Genomic DNA, 19,148 nt, shown 5'->3' on the forward strand with positions numbered 1-19,148 from the left:
ATGGGACTATGTGAAAAGACCAAATCTACGTCTGACTGGTGTACCTGAAAGTGACGGGGAGCATGGAACCAAGTTGGAAAACACTCTGCAGGATATTATCCAGGAGAACTTCCCCCAACCTAGCAAGGCAGGCCAACATTCAAATTCAGGAAATACAGAGAACACTACAAAGACACTCCTCGAGAAGAACAACTCCAAGACACATAATTGTCAGATTCACCAAAGTTGAAATGAAGGAAAAAATACTAAGGGCAGCCAGAGAGACAGGTCGGGTTACCCACAAAGGGAAGCCCATCAGACTAACAGCGGATCTCTTGGCAGAAACTCTACAAGCCAGAAGAAAGTAGGGGGGCCAATATTCAACATTCTTAAAGAAAAGAATTTTCAACCCAGAATTTCATATCCAGCCAAACTAAGCTTCATAAGTGAAGGAGAAATAAAATCCTTTACAGACAAGCAAATGCTGAGAGATTTTGTCACCACCAGGCCTGCCTTACAACAGCTCCTGAAGGAACCACTAAACATGGAAAGGAACAACCAGTACCAGCCACTGCAAAAACATGCCAAATTGTAAAGACCATTGATGACAGGAAGAAACTGCATTAACTAACAAGCAAAATAACCAGCTAACATCATAATGACAGGATCAAATTCACATATAACAATATTAACCTTAAATGTAAATGGGGTAAATGCTCCAATTAAAACACAGACTGGCAAATTGGATAAAGAGTCAAGATTCATCAGTGTGCTGTATTCAGGAGACCCATCTCACGTGCAGACACACACAGGCTCAAAATAAAGGGATGGAGGAAGATCTACCAAACAAATGGAAAACAAAAAAAAGCAGGGATTGCAATCCTTGTCTCTGATAAAACAGACTTTAAACCAACAAAGGTCAAAAGAGACAAAGGTGGCCATTACATACTGGTAAAGGGATCAATGTAACAAGAAGAGCTAACTATCCTAAATATATATGCACCCAATACAGGAGCACCCAGATCCATAAAGCAAGTCCTTAGAGACCTACAAAGAGACTCAGACTCCCACACAATAATAATGGGAGACTTTAACACCCCACTGTCAACATTAGACAGATCAACCAGACAGAAAGGTAACAAGGATATCCAGGACTTGAACTCAGCTCTGCACCAAGCAGACCTAATTTACATCTACAGAACTCTCCACCCCAAATCAACAGAATATACATTCTTCTCAGCACCACATCGCACTTATTGAAAACTGACCACATAGTTGGAAGTAAAGCACTCCTCAGCAAATGTAAAAGAACAGAAATTATAACAAACTGTCTCTCAGACCACAGTGCAATCAAACTAGAACTCAGGAGTAAGAAACTCACTCAAAACCGCTCAACTACATGGAAACTGAACAACCTGCTCCTGAATGACTACTGGGTACATAACAAAATGAAGGCAGAAATAAAGATTTTCTTTGAACCCAGTGAGAACAAAGACACAACATACCAGAATCTCTGGGACACATTTAAAGCAGTGTGTAGAGGGAAATTTATAGCACTAAATGCCCACAAGAGAAAGCAGGAAAGATCTAAAATTGACACCCTAATATCACAATTAAAAGAACTAGAGAAGCAAGAGCAAACACATTCAAAAGCTAGCAGAAGGCAAGAAATAACTAAGATCAGAGCAGAACTGAAGGAAATAGAGACACAAAAAACCCTTCCCAAAAAAATCAATGAATCCAGGAGCTGGTTTTTTGAAAAGATCAACAAAATTGATAGACCGCTAGCAAGACTAATAAAGAAGAAAAGAGAGAAGAATCAAATAGATGCAATAAAAAATGATAAAGGGGATATCACCACCGATCCCACAGAAATACGAACTACCGTCAGATAATACTATAAACACCTCTATGCAAATAAACTAGAAAATCTAGAAGAAATGGATAAATTCCTGGACACATACACCCTCCCAACACTAAACCAAGAAGAAGTTGAATCCCTCAATAGACCAGTATCAGGCTCTGAAATTAAGGCAATAATTAACAGCCTACCAACCAAAAAAAGTCCAGGACCAGACGGATTCACAGCCAAACTCTACCAGAGGTACAAAGAGGAGCTGGTAGCACTCCTTCTGAAACTATTCCAATCAACAGAAAAAGAGGGAATCCTCCCTAACTCATTTTATGAGACCAGCATCATCCTGATACCAAAGCCTGGTAGAGATACAACAAAAAAAGAGAATTTTAGACCAATATCCCTGATGAACATCGATGCAAAAATCCTCAATAAAATACTGGCAAACCAAATCCAGCAGCACATCAAAAAGCTTATCCACCAGAATTAAGTTGGCTTCATCCCTGGGATGCAAGGCTGGTTCAATATACGCAAATCAATAAACGTAATCCAGCATATAAACAGAACCAAAGACAAAAACCACATGATTATCTCAATAGATGCAGAAAAGGCCTTTGACAAAATTCAACAGCCTTCATGCTAAAAACTCTCAGTAAATAGGTATTGATGGGACGTATCTCAAAATAATAAGAGCTATTTATGACAGACCCACACCCAATATCATACTGAATGGGCAAAAACTGGAAGCATTCCCTTTGAAAACTGGCACAAGACAGGGATGCCCTCTCTCACCACTCCTATTCAACATAGTGTTGGAAGTTCTGGCCAGGGCAATTAGGCAGGAGAAAGAAATAAAGGGTATTCAATTAGGAAAAGAGGAAGTCAAATTGTCCCTGTTTGCAGATGACATGACTGTATATTTAGAAAACCCCATCATCTCAGCCCAAAATCTCCTTAAGCTGATAAGCAACTTCAGCAAAGTCTCAGGATACAAAATCAATGTGCAAAAATCACAAGCATTCCTATACACCAATAACAAACAGAGAGCCAAATCATGAGTGCACTCCCATTCACAATTGTTTCAAAGAGAATAAAATACCTAGGAATCCAACTTACAAGGGGTGTGAAGGACCTCTTCAAAGAGAACTATAAACCACTGCTCAATGAAATAAAAGAGGACACAAACAAATGGAAGAACATTCCATGCTCATGGATAGGCAGAATCAGTATTGTGAAAATGGCCATACTACCCAAGGTAATTCATAGATTCAATGCCATCCCCATCAAGCTACCAATGACTTTCTTCACAGAACTGGAAAAAACTACTTTCAAGTTGACATGGAACCAAAAAAGAGCCCGCATTGCCAAGACAATCCTAAGCCAAAAGAACAAAGATGGAGGCATCACGCTACCTGACTTCAAACTATACTACAAGGCTACAGTAACCAAAACAGCATGGTACTGGTACCAAAACAGAGATATAGACCAATGGAACAGAACAGAGCCCTCAGAAATAATACCACACTTCTAAAACCATCTGATCTTTGACAAACCTGACAAAAACAAGAAATGGGGAAAGGATTCCCTATTTAACAAATTGTGCTGGGAGAACTGGCTAGCCATATGTAGAAAGCTGAAACTGGATCCCTTCCTTATACTTTATGCAAAATTTCATTCAAGATGGATTAAAGACTTAAATGTTAGACCTAAAACCATAAAAACCCTACAAGAAAACCTAAGCAATACCATTCAGGACATAGGCATGGACAAGGACTTCATGACTAAAACACCAAAAGCCAAAATAGACAAATGGGATCTAACTAAACTAAAGAGCTTTTGCATGGCAAAAGAAACTACCATCAGAGTGAACAGGCAACCTACAGAATGGGAGAAAATTTTTACAATCTACCCATCTGACAAAGGGCTAATATACAGAACCTACAAAGAACTTAAATAAATTTACAAGAAAAAAATCAAACAACCCATGAAAAAGTAAGCAAAGGATATGAACAGACACTTCTCAAAAGACATTTAGGTAGCCAACAGACACATAAAAAACTGCTCATCATCACTGGCCATCAGAGAAATGCAAATCAAAACCACAATGAGATACCATCTCACACCAGTTAGAATGGTGATCATTAAAAAGTCAGGAAACAACAGGTGCTGGAGAGGATGTGGAGAAATAGGAACACTTTTACACTTTTGGTGGGAGGGTAAACTAGTTCAACCATTGTGTAAGACAGTGTGGCAATTCCTCAAGGATCTAGAACTAGAAATACCATTTGACCCAGCCATCCCATTACTGGGCATATACCCAAAGGATTATAAATCACGCTGCTATAAAGACACATGCACACGTACGTTTATTGTGGCACTATTCACAATCGCAAAGACTTGGAAGCAAAACAAATGTCCATCAATGATAGAGTGGATTAAGAAAATGTGGCACATATACATCATCAGATACTATGCAGCCATAAAAAAGGATGAGTTCATGTCCTTTGCAGGGACATGGATGAAGCTGGAAACCATCATTCTCAGCAAACTACCACAAGGAAGAAACCAAGTACCACATGTTCTCACTCATAGGTGGGAACTGTACAATGAGAACACTTGAACACAGGGTGGGGAACATCACACACCAGGGCCTGTCGTGGGTGGGGGTGGGACAGCATTACGAGATATACCTAATGTAAATGACGAGTTGACGGGTGCAGCATACCAACATGGCACATGTATACATATGTAACAAACCTGCACGTTGTGCACATGTACCATAGAACTTAAAGTACAATAATAAATAAATAAATAAATAAAAGACACATGCATATTTACTGTGTCACTATTCACAATAGCAAAGACTTGGAACCAACCCAAATGTCCATCAATGATAGACTGGATTAAGAAAATGTGGCACATATACACCATGGAATACTATGCAGCCATAAAAAAGGATGAGTTCATGTCCTTTGTACAGACATGGATGAAGCTGGAAACCATCATTCCGTGCAAACTATCCGAAGGACAGAAAACCAAACACCACATGTTCTCACTCATAGGTGGGAACTGAACGAAGAGAACACTTGGACACAGGGCAGGGAACATCACACACCAGGGCCTGTCGTGGGGTAGGGGGGAGAGGGGAGGGATAGCATTAGGAGATATACCTAATGTAAATGACACGTTAATGGGTGCAGCACACCAACATGGCACATGTATACATGTGTAACAAATCTGCATGTTGTGCACATGTACACAACATGTACACCTAGAACTTGAAGTATAAAAAAATTACCATCGACTTTCAGATGCAATTTCAAAAACATGAGTTAAACACAGTTAACTTTCTGAGGAGTTGAAGCAGTAAGGCGTACTATGAATTCTTTAGTTAGAAAAATTCCTTCCTACATCAAAGCTCTAGTTAAAAACTAGTATTGATATCTCTATGTCTCTCTGTGTATCTATCACTGTTTGTATCTATCACCATTTGCATCAATCAATCAATCAATCAATCAATCATTCATCTTTATCACCATTTGCAACTAAAGCAACCTGTCAGGCCAACTGATTCCTGTCTTCGACTGACTTACAAACTCACAGAAAGTTTCCATCTAATATTCTTTTCACACATAAAACATTTTATCTAAAATAAATAGAAGAAGGTAGTGTGACATATGGGATTATGTACCTGATAAATTCTTTCCACTTCAGTAAGACTTTCATTGTTGCAACTGAGGGTAAAAATTGGAATACAGAATAAACTGTTCCCAAATTTCTACTGCCTTCTTCTATAGAAATCTAAATGCAAGCCAGGTCCAAGTGCTCAAAATTGTGGTTAGAAGTTCAGTAGTGCAGAATTAGATTCAATAAAGAATAAAAGGAAAAGGTACCTAATAGTGTAATAAAATACTTTTAAAATAACACCCTCTCACAACTACCCATCCCTGCCATGTCTATGGAAAAAACTAACCCCACTAGAGTGGCCCAAATGACTAGGCCAAGGATGAGTAACCAAACTAATGGCAATCGTAATAAGTGGAACATACATGATTAAGAGATATACGGCTTTGGAAAGGAGTTGGTGCAAGTTATGTCCAAGAAAAGAGCTTCAGATTGGATGATGGTAACCCAATCCTCTCAGATCCCTCTGTTGGGAAGCATCAATGCTATGTGGTCAAGGAGACGGCTGTATCCTGAATGATACGGAGCTGCTGTTCTAGTTACTCATGAGATGTGCACTCCAACCTAGACCATGCCACATTTCCTTACATCCTCGCCCAAACCCATTATGAAAAATAATCTGGGTGTGTGTCTTCCTTGCACTATAAAGTGTAAATTCATCCATCCACAGAATCTAAAATATAAATACTCTGACTGCAAATGAAATAAGGGGAAATTATTTTCTCTATAAGCTGAAAGTGTGTCAAACAAGTCCCTGCAGACAAAAATGTCAAAAGTATAGCTGTCTTCAAATAATGATTAGAGGACATGAAAAAATAGAACTGTTACATGTAACTCAGTGGCACATTAGATTAGAAAGCAACCTTCATTCCTGTTGTTTGACTTCAAGTACCTATATTACTGTATAAACAGAAAAACAGCTGTAATAATGGATAGGATTGGAGCACAGACCAGTACTTATCTGCAAAATGTATATAATAGCATTTTGATACGGCAAGTCAGCAATTACAAAATATCTATTTCGTTCCACAATTGAGTTCAACCAACCAAAAATATACATATTCTGCACACCTACTATGCACCAGGCATAGAGTGAGATGTTAGGATGAATAAATCATAGATTTCACTCTCAAGGAACTTAGATGGAGACCAAAACAAGAGAAAAAAGATTCTCTGAAATTCCAACGTGGTGAGTCCTATAAAAGTGATAGACACCCAACATTCTAAGTAGTATTGCAGGCAGTCTCTGCTTTTTCCAACAGTACATTCGTGGAATACACATCATAATGGAATTTGCCAAAGATGCTATTTTCCTAGTGAGAGGAAATATGGCGCCACAGAAACTGCACTAAATAAATAGCACCAAATAAATTGGTAAACAGTATGTTCAAAGAAACAAAGCTTCAACAATGGTCTATGTAACTAAAAAGAAAAACAGTTAAGCATCCATCCTATAAAAATACACAAACTTAACATGTTTCAAAAGTGTTTTCAAGATACAAAGAGGAATGCAACAGTTATGAGAAGTAAAACACATTGTGCAAAAACATTTTTAATAGTTGTATTATCTGTTCTCTTTCTAGAAAAATTTGAGGCTATGCTTTTCTTCTTTCTCAAAAAATTTCCCTGTGCTAGAAGGGGCATTTGAAATCATCCCACTGACTCTGGAGCTGCCCTCAAAGCATTCAGTTGATTTTTAATAATCATTCACAGTGAAAAGCATTTTTAAAAAGTAAGGCCACACCACATTTCAGACAGTGTGATAAAGAGACATAGGTTTTAGAATACAACTGGGTTTCAAATCCTGAATGTGACACTTAGTGTCATGTGATCTTGGGCATTTCCTAACCACTCTTGAGTTTCAATTTCCCCATGTGTAAACCAGAAATGACACCTACCTCACCACTGTTATTAGTATATGTATGAGGAGTATCTTATAAGTTGTAGGCATTCAAAAATGGTGTCTATTGCTAATATTACTGTCTTTATGTTTCTTCTACGTCCTTTGTTTACCCAAGGTTAAAAGTTCAGTAGTGCAGAATTAGATTCAAATAAAGGACAAAAGGAAAAGGTATCTAATAGTGTAATAAAATATTTTTTAACTAAGACCCTCTCACAACTAGCCAATGATAACCACTATTACATTTTGGAGTAATCCCTCTAGACTTTTTTTCCTCTCAATGAAAACGTTTTCTGTAGAATTACTAAAACTAGAATTAAAGTATGTCCTGACTACGTATCACCAGACACCAGTCGAAAAGGCAGAGATAATGAAACAAAGAACAGCAGTAAACCAAGAACATAAACTAAGTGAAACACTGGGATGCCCCACAGGAATAAAAACTCCAGCAAGTTGCAAAGCAGCATGAATGTACTTAGTGCCACTGAGCTTTACACTTAAAAAAAATGGTTATATATTTGATGTCATGTATATTTTGCCACAAAATGAAAAAAAAACGAAAACTCCTAGAAGTTAAGGCTTGGTCCATTTTGTAGTCTTAGAACCTAGAATGTGCTGCTAGCTCATTAGAGTCCACAAATATTCCCTGAATAAAAGTAAACAAAACAAGTTAGTGATAGGATTGGTGTACCTTTTTCTAGTTTCCAACTCAGTCAACTGTGAAGATTAAGGGTAGTGAGAAGATAACTTAAAAATTGTTTACAAGAAACGTACCTTGATGATTTACTACTGATATTGATGACATCAGCCTGGTTCTTGCATCTTTCCATGCTAGTGAACTCAGAGGCCCAAGGCTTTGTCCCAAACTAAAATCACAGTGTAAGGGCCTCACCAAGTGTTTGGGTTGAGTCTGCCTAATGGGTGAAATGTAAGGAGGGTCTTCTTAGAGTCAGCGGAGGTATATTAAGGCTGCCATGGCTGACTAGTTTAGAGTGACCTGTTTCATCAGCAAGACCTGCAGACTTCTGTGCTGACATTTCATATCTACAGGCAAACTACAAAACCCTCACAACTAAAAATGTGCTTCAAAAATTCATAACATGAAATTCCCATACACTTTTTGTTTTAGAATTTATTCACATCTTTACAAGACTGAGAAAGATTAACCCAGTGAACTATCACTTACTGATGTCTACTATAGGGCACTAGGGCAGGTTATTGGGATTCATGGGTGAAGAACTCAGGGTTAAAACAGGTCAGTGAACCAGCTTATGCCTACCTTCCCTGGCTGTTATTACTTCATGTACCCTAGACAAATGAAAATTTGTTTTTTTAATCTTTTAAAACTCACCTGTTGAGTTAGCACTGGAGTTGTGTGGAAGCCCAGAATTCTCTATGCTTGCAGATGCTGTAAAAATAAATAAATATCCTGTTATGAAAGAACATTTAACTTAAGAATACTGGCAGTATGTGGTTTTCTGCCTAGGGGGAGTGGGGGTAGTGGTGTCGGGAGGGTAGATTATTCCACAGGAAGTTCTACTTTTGCCCCTGTTGTTATGAAACATATCTTGAAGCTGTCAGTAAAAGGGACTGTATTATCAGGTTTTTCAAGATAAACATCTAGCTTATGTAACAAACACTTACATAGTACTTACTATATACCAGCCACTGAATGCAATAGCTTTGCCAAAATTCATTTACCCACACAACTGGGGACAGATGGACCAATTTCTGCCACTGACAGCTCTGCTCTTCTGAGTGGAGTGGACCATTTCAGGAGAGGCCCTTTCTACTCATAGGCATCTCTAGGTCTTGCACCACCCCACCAACACCCCTAATTACATACAATGGAGGGATAAAGTAGGATTTTCTTATTTAACCGCACCTTCTCAGTACGGTTTTAATTTTTAAATTAGTACCTTTAGATTCGGGAAAAATGTAAGAGATTTCTATGTCCCAATTAAGCAACTTTTCAGAGTGCTTTATTCGTTTTGAGTCTTTGTCTAATGAAGATTAAATATGTATAACACATAGGGAGAGAGCAAGTGTATTATTGTGTCCTTTTCACAAAGATGAACTCTCCCCCACTTAAAAAAAATCCTCCAAGTACAAAGAAAAGCAGTAACTTTGAAGGATTTATCTTTACTTCTCGGGCAAATTTCGTCTTTGTGAGAATTTCTTCTTCTTGATGGGACTATCATCTATTTATCACAAAAGGATACAGTGTAAGATTAACTTGAAAAAGATCAAGGTCAATAGACTACGTAGATGTATTTAGCAGCAGATAGCAAATAACTGCCAACATTATTAGGTGCTTACCACAAGCCAGGTTTATGTGCATTAGCTCATCTAACCCTCTCAACAATTCTTAGGAGTATTGTTTTGCAGACAAGAACTCAGGCCCAGAGAAGGCCACCCAGATACAAAGTGGCAGAGACTGGAATTGGACCAGATTGTTTGATTCCTAAGCCTGCAGATATGAATGTCAAAATGGAACTACTGATTTTCTACTATAAACCTGCTCCTCCCCCAACCTTCCCAATTGTTGCATTACCAGCTGCTCAACCCCAACACCAAGAGGTCATCCTTTGATTCTTCTCTCTTCCTCATCCCACCCTCCAATCCATCAGCAAGTGATTAGTCCCAACCCCCAACAGATCTAGAATCCACCCTTTTATCTCCATTGCCACTCACCATCATCTTTTGGCTGGGCTAACACAAAAGCCTGTTTTTGTTTCCCTGCTATTGTCACTCTTACGCGATGATTTCTTAATTTCTTGGCAACTTATTTGAACCCTTGAATACAGCCATTTTCAAGCCACCTCAATCCTTGCACTTTTCAGTTACAAGTCAAAAAAGTCCCTTCTTTCCACAAAGGTTGTTCAAGGTGGGTTTCTGTCACTTGCCACTAAGAGTAATGACTAATAGCCTCCCCTCCCATCCTGTTAATGTTAATGTCATTCATTGGAATACTACAATAAATCCTATTTGCTGATTTGCAAAATTGCTCATAGTCTCCCTCCTCCTTCAACTGATATTTATAAAGCTATGCAGCAGACTGTGAAGAATATTTTAAAAGCAGAATTTCAATAATGTTTTTATCTTCTCCCACAATATTCTAGGCAATGGTAGTACTGTGGAATAAAAGTATTATCCACTTCAAGACCCATCATCACCTAACGTGGCTTAGTGGTAAAATGGTTAATTGAAAATTTGGATTCTGATCTGAAACCAAACACGTATTAATTGTTTTACTTGCCATAAATTAGCTTACTTATCTATAAAATGGAGACGATACTGTGAGGATTCAATGGGATGATTTATGGACCTAAATTAGCATAGCGTGGGATGCACAGAATATGTACCCAGTAAAAATCAGCCATAAGAGTTTTAGTATGATTGCTAAAAATCACTATACTTCGTAATGACATTGTATACAGATTACACTATATATGAAGACGACGATTAACAGTTACTAGCTTTTTTGAGAAATCTTCTATTGTATACCTTTTAGTCTAGTTGCAAGGTGACATTATAGTCTGTAGAAACAGATTCCACCTCTGGTTGGTTATATAAGTTTATGAATTCAGGGCTCTCCTACTGTAGAGCATTTTAAGTTTTCCAAATGGGACTAACCTCTAGTAAGACATTAAGTAATAAACAGAACAAACAGTGAGTGCTAAAATAGGGCAAAAAAAAAAAAATCTGTGTTATGAGGGCAAAAGAAAAGTAGGGTCACTCACAGTTTCTCTACTCGGTAATTCATTGGAGAAACAGTAAGGTTTATCTTCACAAACACAGCGACAAATTTTTAAAAATGGAGACCTCACCTCAAAATAATTGGTATAAAATTAGGACCAAGATACACGATGGACATGATTTTACCACTTTTTTCTTAAATGATCTCAAAAAACTGGCGAAGCCAGTTTGTCACATGCACAATTAAGCAAACAAAAAAACTTAAGCAAAATAAAGAAAAATCGTTAATTCACCCAGGTTATTCCAGAAAAAGCAAGTGTTGTGCCTGAACCTTCCAGATTTACAAACTGCCTTTTTCTCTTGCTGGATAAAACGAACGTAAGGCTAAATATACAGTGGATGGATAGAATTTAAAATCATGAAAACCCTGAGTCACTTAACTTATCCTAGTTTACCGACCATTACCTAGGGACCTGACTTCTCTAACAGTTGACCAAGGAAAACAATATTTACACAGCAAATCCCAACTTCCTGGTTTCATCCAAAAAGGGCTGTTTAAAGTCTCCAAAGGGCCAAGGGCCTAAAACCAAACAAATTCCGCCCTACACAGAAGAGCAAAGTCAACATCATCCTGTTACGACCTTACTAGCGACAACGTGGGCCACCGGCGACCGTGCAGCTGTGCCCTTAACGCTGCGCAGCTGCCGCGCGCCTCGGCCGGGTGTTTATGGCACACGATGGGTGGAGAGCGCCCCGCCACGGGGGCGGCCGCCTCAACTGCCGCGAGGGCGGGGCGCGCTCCCCAAAAGCTCCCAACTAGGTCCAAGAGCCCCGAAGTCTAACTTCGAGCGTCAGGGGGACCTTAAGACTGTAATTCATCTGGATAATACTGCATAATATCAGACGATGAAATGCCGGGGGGACGCTTGAAAATCTCCCCAACTAACTGGGAGACGTTTCCGCGGGCCTCGGTAGACATATTTTTCAACTCAGCTAATCTTGTTTACAAACGGAAGCCTTAGATAAACTCTAACCTCGGCAAACATTAACTTCAGGGAAAGGCTGTAAAAACCAACTTGCAGTAACTCAACAGGTTATGCGCACCCGTCCCGGCCTGCGACCGCCGCTTCCAAAAAGAGAGAGGGAAAGCACCAGGCAATTTCCTCAGCAGGCGGCCCCGGGGCCAGCGGGTGACTGGTCCAAGCCTCAGTTTCCCCCACCCCGCCCGGTCATCTCTGGGTCCGCCCCGACCCTTCGGCCAGAGACACGCGGAACTTTCTGTACCAGAGCCCAACTTGCGAACCCAAGCTTCGGCAGCGCGCTGCCTCCCACGAACGGGGCTGGCGACCCCCGCAGCCACTTACCCGCCATGGGTGTGCTTTCATGGGCGGCCCCCAGTAGCGCTAGCACCTGCAGCGTCCCCAGGAGCAGCGCGGCCCAAGCACCTCGCGCGCCGAGTGCCATTGTTCCGAGGGCAGGATGCGACGGCCTCGTGGGTTCCCAGCCGAGGTGGCGGCGGCCAGAGCGGCTCGTCTGCGCAGCCGGCGCCGGCTCCGCTTCCCCTTCGGCCGCGCACGTCTCCCCGCCTGCCGCTTGCCCCCCGAATGACCAAATAGGGCGCAGGAGCGGGGCCTGGAGAGGGCGTCGCGTGCGCAGCCGGGGCGGCGGGGCCGGGCTGGGTGGCGCGGGGGCGGGCTCGGGGTTCTGGGCGTGGCGACTGGGCTTGCGGCCTCCCTCGCAGGCGCGCGCCTGGGAACCCCAGAAGCCGCGAGCCGTTTCCTTTCTCTTCGGAAATGGCAGTTTTGTTGTCCTGGATGAAAGCGAGCGCCGCTGCCTCTCCGAATGCTGAGCACGCTGGCTTCGCTGTGCCCGGAAGGAAGCCTTTGAAGAGTAGTTTTGCGGGCAGGGAGGGGACAGGGGTGCGTGCGACTCAGAGTGAGAGGGAGGAGTTGCAGGGCAAAGGCGAGAGGAGGGAGAGATTCTGGAGAGGAACTTGAGGGGCTGAGATTCACTCTAAGGAGTCCTGGGCGGTTGGAGCTTTCCCCTCGCGTGACCCAGCCTAAGGGGGAAGTGGAGAAAAACAGCTCGGCAGAATTGTTGCTTAAATTCAAACGTAAAACACCTACGATCTTCTTATCCCAGTTGTACCTCATCTTCTCCACGGGTTCCCTGAAATCTCTGATTAAGACAACAGATTAGTGGAGTGGGCGGGTGGGGGCGCGCGCAGGAGTTGGTAGGAACTCTCACTGAAATACAGTAGAGCCATGGAAAGCGGGGGCTGCATTAATCCAACCAGCCTCTTCTCTCCTTGTGCCCTGCTGTCCCAGTTCAAATGAAATGGCCAGTTTCGAACAGTTTTTGGCTGAGTTCCTTTTAAACCCTTGGAGCCAATGCTAATCACTTGTCTTGACTTGAAGTGCTTGTAAAGTCTGCATTTTCATCGTGCTCAGAACTCTGAAGTGACAGGTAGCTACCTGTGGCTAATGCATGAGAATAACAAAGGCTGAGTCCTGGCTTGGGTGGGAACCCTCAGCTGAAGTAGAAGACTGAAGGATCCAGGGAACCTAAAATCACAGTGAATCCCCACCTGCAAAGGTCTTAATGTTGCAGATTTTTGGCACCTGAGCCAGATTTCATCCCATAAAGGCCACATTGCAGTTAACTTCTCAAAACTGTGTTATGAGAGGTAGAACTTTCTTATGTCAGGCAAATCCATCATTACAGAGGTCTGACTGGTCCTAGAGATTAACTGAGACAATCTGTCCTAAATTTACAGAGACTTCCATCTGTGGATTCAGTCAGCCAACCTGCAAATGTTTCCCCAGCATCTTATCACGGACAAAAAGCAAGCATTGCACATTTCGGTTTTGGTTATTCTATTTAACGGGGGAATCTGGTTTAGGAATAAACCGTTCTGGTGACTACCCCATTATCCAAGCATTTCACCATCTAGGCCCAACCTGTCTTTCCAGCCTTGGTTCTGTTGCCCGTGGAGAAGGGTGCTTTCTGGTTCCTGGCATTTGCATACATTGTTCTTTCCTTCTGGAATGCTCTCCTCTATTCTCTTCACCAACCCACAGCTAATACTTCCTTTAAGGCTCAGTGTACTTATAGCCTGGGAATCTGGGGTGGAATCTGGATATTTATATCCCCACCACTTTCATGTGTTGAAACCTAATCCTCAAGGTGATGATAATATGATGTGGGACTTGGGCGGGCATAGTGGCTCATGCCTGTAATCCCAGCACTTTGGGAGGCTGAGAAGGGTAGATCGTTTGAGGTCAGGAGTTGAAGACCAGCCTGACCAATATGGTGAAACCCCGCCTCTACTAAAAATACAAAAAATTAGCTGGGCGTGGTGGCGCGTGCCTATAATCCTAGCTACTGGGGAGGCTGAGGCACGAGAATCGCTTGAACCTGGGAGGTGGAGGTTGCAGTGAGCCGAGATCACGCCACTGCACTCCAGCCTGGGAGACAGAGTGAGACTTGTCTTAAGAAAAAAAAAAAAAAGATGTGAGGCTTTTGGGAGGTGATTTGGTTGCTAATGAATGGGATTAGTGCCCTTGTAAAGGAGGCCTGAGGGAACTTGTTTCACCCTTCTGCACTGTGAGGACACAGCAGGAAGACGCCATCTATGAGGCAGAGGGCCCTCACCAGACACCAAATCTGTTGAGGCCTTGCTCTATCAACTTCCCAGCCTCCAGAACCGGGACAAATAGATTTCTATTGTTTATAAATTTGTTGATAAAGTATCTCATTTAAGGTATTTGTGTTATAGCCGCAGAAACGGACTAAGACAGTGTGGCAAACAAGATATTTATTTACTTGGACAGTTTTTCCCGGGGACTGACCTGTTGGAGACACCTTCAGATCTCTGCTATCTGATTGCCACACCACAGTGAGTGGGTGTGCCCATCTTTGCTTTGATACTAACAGCTCAGTACTGTGGGTTGCGCATGTTTTTTCTAGTCTGAGGAGAGGGGAAAGAGCAAGGAACTGTGTGGCCTTCCTGCTCTCTTGGAAACTCTATTGGGAGGACTAGCCTCCCAGGGAAGTTGTAGCCCCAGTTGTGCCTCAGGTTCAGCCCCCATCACTGTACCAACATTTTACTTTGGTGATGTGAAAAGTTAAAAGAACAGCATGGGCAGCCCTTGGCCATTTAGGTCTCTCCTCCTTTCCAGCCTCATGTCTGGATCCCTCTCTGTAACCTCACTAGAGCACTCAAAATTTTCCAAATATGCCGGGGCCTTCCACGCCCCTGTGTTCTTGCTCCTGTTCTTCCCTTTGCCCAAGATGCCCTCTAACCTTTTCTCTTAGGCAGTTTCTACTCCTGTCTCAAGATTCCCTTCATATCCCTTCTCCCCAACCATCTGGGCAGATTTTAGTGCTTGGATCCCTCTGCTCATACATTGATCAGCTGGGTCTCTAACCTTGTTCTCTATAAAATATTCTCCACATAGCAGCCAGTGTGATTCTTTTAAAATATGTCAGATTATGCCATTCCCCTGCCACTTAACAGAGTCTGAAACCATGGCCTGCAAGGCCTACGTGACATGGTCTGTGGCTGCCCTTTCCACCTCATTTTCTACCCTCTCCTTCACTTCTCAGCTCCAGCCTCCTTGCAGCACTTTAGAAATGTCAAGTCAGTTTCCATCCCGGAGCCTCTGTACTTGCTGCTTCCTCACATCCTTCAACACTGTTCATCTGAGAAAAGCCCTTCTTGAATACCCTAGTTTACAGCTCTGTTTCTCTTTGTGGCATCTAGTGCTATCCATCATTATGTTCATTTATGTCTTTATTTTTTGTCTGTCCTACAAAAATACAAGTTCCATGAGAATAAAAAAGTGAATGCATGTTTTGGCCAAGTGCCTATCGCATATTGCTACTGGATTCATGTCATACGAATCACTTCCTTTTTTTTTTTTTTTTGAGACAGAGTCTTGCTCTGTCGCCCAGGATGGAGTGCAGGGGCACAATGTCACCTCACTGCAACCTCCGCCTCCTAAGTTCACGTGATTCTCGTGCCTCAGCCTCCTGAGTAGCTGGGACTACAGGTATGTGCCACCATGTCTTGCTAACTTTTGTATTTTTAGTAGAGATGGAGTTTCCCCATGTTGGCCAGGCTGTTTTTGAACTCCTGAACTAAAGTGATCCACCTGCCTTGGCCTCTCAAAGTGTTGGGATTACAGGCGTGAGCGACCACACCCTGCCTACTTTCTTTTATTTAGAACTCAGATTCCCAGCCTGTATTACAACTGGGCTCAAGAATATAACCTAGGCTTTGCCAGTCAGGCTCATCCATATCAAAATTAAATTCAGGTATGAGCAACCAGAGGAAAGTGGCTCATTATGGAGCTCCTTTCCTTGCTGGTATGAATTGCCGTAATAGCCAGGCATCTGGCTTTGTTGGCAGCACTAGCAGTGACATTAGTTTCTCAGTGGTTGCAACATGGAGTTTCTGATGTAATAGTGGTATTGACGGAGAGCTGCAATGGTGATAGTTTTCTCGCTGGGCTAGTTCTGCAGTGGTTTTGTGCATTATTCCCGGAGGAATGGCCCCAGTCCTGAATCTCTACACCTTCCAACACACCTGAGAGCTACCCAATATCTTCAATATAATCCTTTTCTGCTATATCAGCAAGATTCAGCAGCTTTTCTTTCATACAACTAAGGATCTTGACTTTGTATGATTGTGTGTCTTTTTCCCCACAGTGGGCTACAGTCTCCATTAGATGATGCGCCAACAATTTATTGAGTGCTTACAATGTGATGGACAATGTCCTAGCCAGAGCTTACAGTATAGTGGCAGGGCAGGTACATATACGATTACACAAGAGTGTAATCAATGCTATGAAGTGACCATGGGAAAGCACGCATTGGAGGCACAGTCTATGTGTTCATCTTTGTATTTGAGGCTCTAATGCACTTCCATCATATAGAGGCATTCAGTTTATATTTGTGGAATGAATTTTGGGTGGAGACAAATAGAGCAGCAAAATGCTGGTGTCCTTCTCCATCAATAATATTCTCTTTGCATCCAACCTGTATTTCCAGTATGTCTGAGTCTTTAACTTAGGGTCACCTGAGGGCAGACCAGGAGTTGGAACTATCATTCATTCACTTAGTGTGCAAACATTTATTGAGCACATGACATGTACCAGGCATTATGCTAGGTGCTGGGAAACAATAGAGAATAACACAAGTCTATCTGCCTCACAAAAGGATAGACACTAGTGAGTCCTTTACAAGTTAGTTGGTTTCTACCTATAGAGACAGAAAGTATTATAGAATGGTGGTTACCAAAGGCTGGGGAGAGAAGAATGGGGAGTTTTGTTTAATGGGTACAGAGTTTTCATTTAATTTTGCAAGACAAAAAGTTATGAAGATAGATGGGGGGCGATGGTTACACACAGTTTGAATGTATATAATACTACTGAGCTGTACATGTAAAAATGGCTAAGATGATACATTTTATGTATATATAACCACAATTGAAAAAAATTACACCCCCGCCCCCAAAAATAGAACAATAAATTTACAAATGTTGTTAGGGGAAAAAATGTGAGTTGGTTTCTAAAAATGAATGGTAAAAGCTGCTTCTGTTATGATTGTAAAAAGATATAGAGATTTCATGTTTTCTCAGTGAGATTTACTTATATCCCACAGTAAATTCTGATTCATTTTTAAAAAGAAGCAGATGATAGAGGATGGCTCATCTGGCTTAATGGGCGCAGATAATTATCTTCTAGCTATGTATGAATTAGTCTGTTAATAATCAATATTTGCATAAGGAAAGAACCAGAATCTGCCTGGCTTTGAGACTGAAGTAGTTGCAAATAAGGCAAGGCACTGGAGAGATTTAACAAAAGAGAGTAAATTGGCCTGTGTCCATTTCTCTGTTTCTGCCAATTTCCTGTCAACTTCCATTTTAGCAGATTGACAACATGTTATAAACTGTGATTAAGTCTTCACAATGAAAGCTCATTTGCTGGGTATCTTCCCCATTCCTGTACCTCTGCTTCCTTTCCCTTGTATTCTAGAGCCCCTATTTTTCTTGCACTTTCTTCTTCCCTCACCTTTAGGTTTTTCCTTCTTGTTTCCTGCTTTACAGTAGAAACTGCAGACAGAGTGTGAATCTATATAATTAATCAAAAAAAATTTATTGAGTATTTTGTATTCAACACTTATAGGATTCTTAGATTCAGATGAGCAAAAGTGAAAATAAAACAAGTAAAAGCAAAGATAAAGCAAACAGGCCAGCCATGGTGGCTGACGCCTATAATCCCAGCACTTTGGGATTCTGAGTCAAGAGGATTACTTGAGAGGATTACAAGAGCCCAGGAGTTTAAGAGCAGCCTGGGCAACATAGCAAGATCTCATCTCTACAAAAAATAAAAAATTAGCCAGGCATGGTGGTGTGTGCCTGTGGTCCCAACTACTCAGGAGGCTGAGGTGGGAGGATCACTTGAGCCTGGGAGGTCAAGCCTGCAGTGAGCAGTATCGCGCCACTGTACTCCAGCCTGAGTGATGATGATATTCTGTCTCCAAAAGCAAGCAAACAAACAAAACAAAAAAATAAGCAGAGAACAATGAACTCTGATGCAATTGGATTTTCCTCTTGAAACGAGATCAGAAAGAGAGAGTTCTGGATTTTCCTCTTGAAACGAGATCAGAAAGAGAGAGTTCTGTGTGGACTGAAGTTTGTAAGGATGACTTCTCAGAAAGGGAGTGGGGGAGCTTTGTCTGAATCTGAAGAATTTGGCCAGATGAGAGGTGGTGATGTGAGTTTTCAGTGTCAGTTCTAGGCAGGATTATGTTGTGCTCTGAGGACAGTAGGAAGAGGAGAGATGTGAGTTCAGAGGTTTTGTAGGGAGCATGTAGGGAAGCCTCATGGGCCTTTCCAGTGTTAATTAAATCCCGTTATTTATCAGCTCCTACTTTGACTTTTTCTGTTTCTTCTCTTTTGTAGGAGGCTATAGGAACTCAGCCTATTTTATTTCTCTGTTTAAAGCCACTGCTCTCTGCCCTGAT

At 41.7% G+C, this 19,148-nt stretch overlaps 1 protein-coding gene across 1 annotated transcript in view; it reads right to left on the minus strand.

The window, feature by feature from the left end:
- TMEM123 (transmembrane protein 123) overlaps positions 1-13,069 on the minus strand; it is a 56,822-nt gene extending 43,753 nt beyond the window's left edge. The window contains exons 1-2 of the mRNA XM_054438653.2: positions 12,482-13,069; positions 8,770-8,826 (exon numbers count right to left, since the gene is read on the minus strand). Of these exons, the coding sequence (XP_054294628.1) occupies positions 8,770-8,826; positions 12,482-12,581 (157 nt within the window). The 5' untranslated portion in view covers positions 12,582-13,069. The remainder of the gene's footprint in view (positions 1-8,769; positions 8,827-12,481) is intronic.
- Positions 13,070-19,148: the final 6,079 nt, after the last annotated feature.

This window comes from Pongo pygmaeus, chromosome 9 (genome assembly GCF_028885625.2).
Source record: "Pongo pygmaeus isolate AG05252 chromosome 9, NHGRI_mPonPyg2-v2.0_pri, whole genome shotgun sequence".
NCBI classification, from domain to species: Eukaryota; Metazoa; Chordata; class Mammalia; order Primates; family Hominidae; genus Pongo; species Pongo pygmaeus.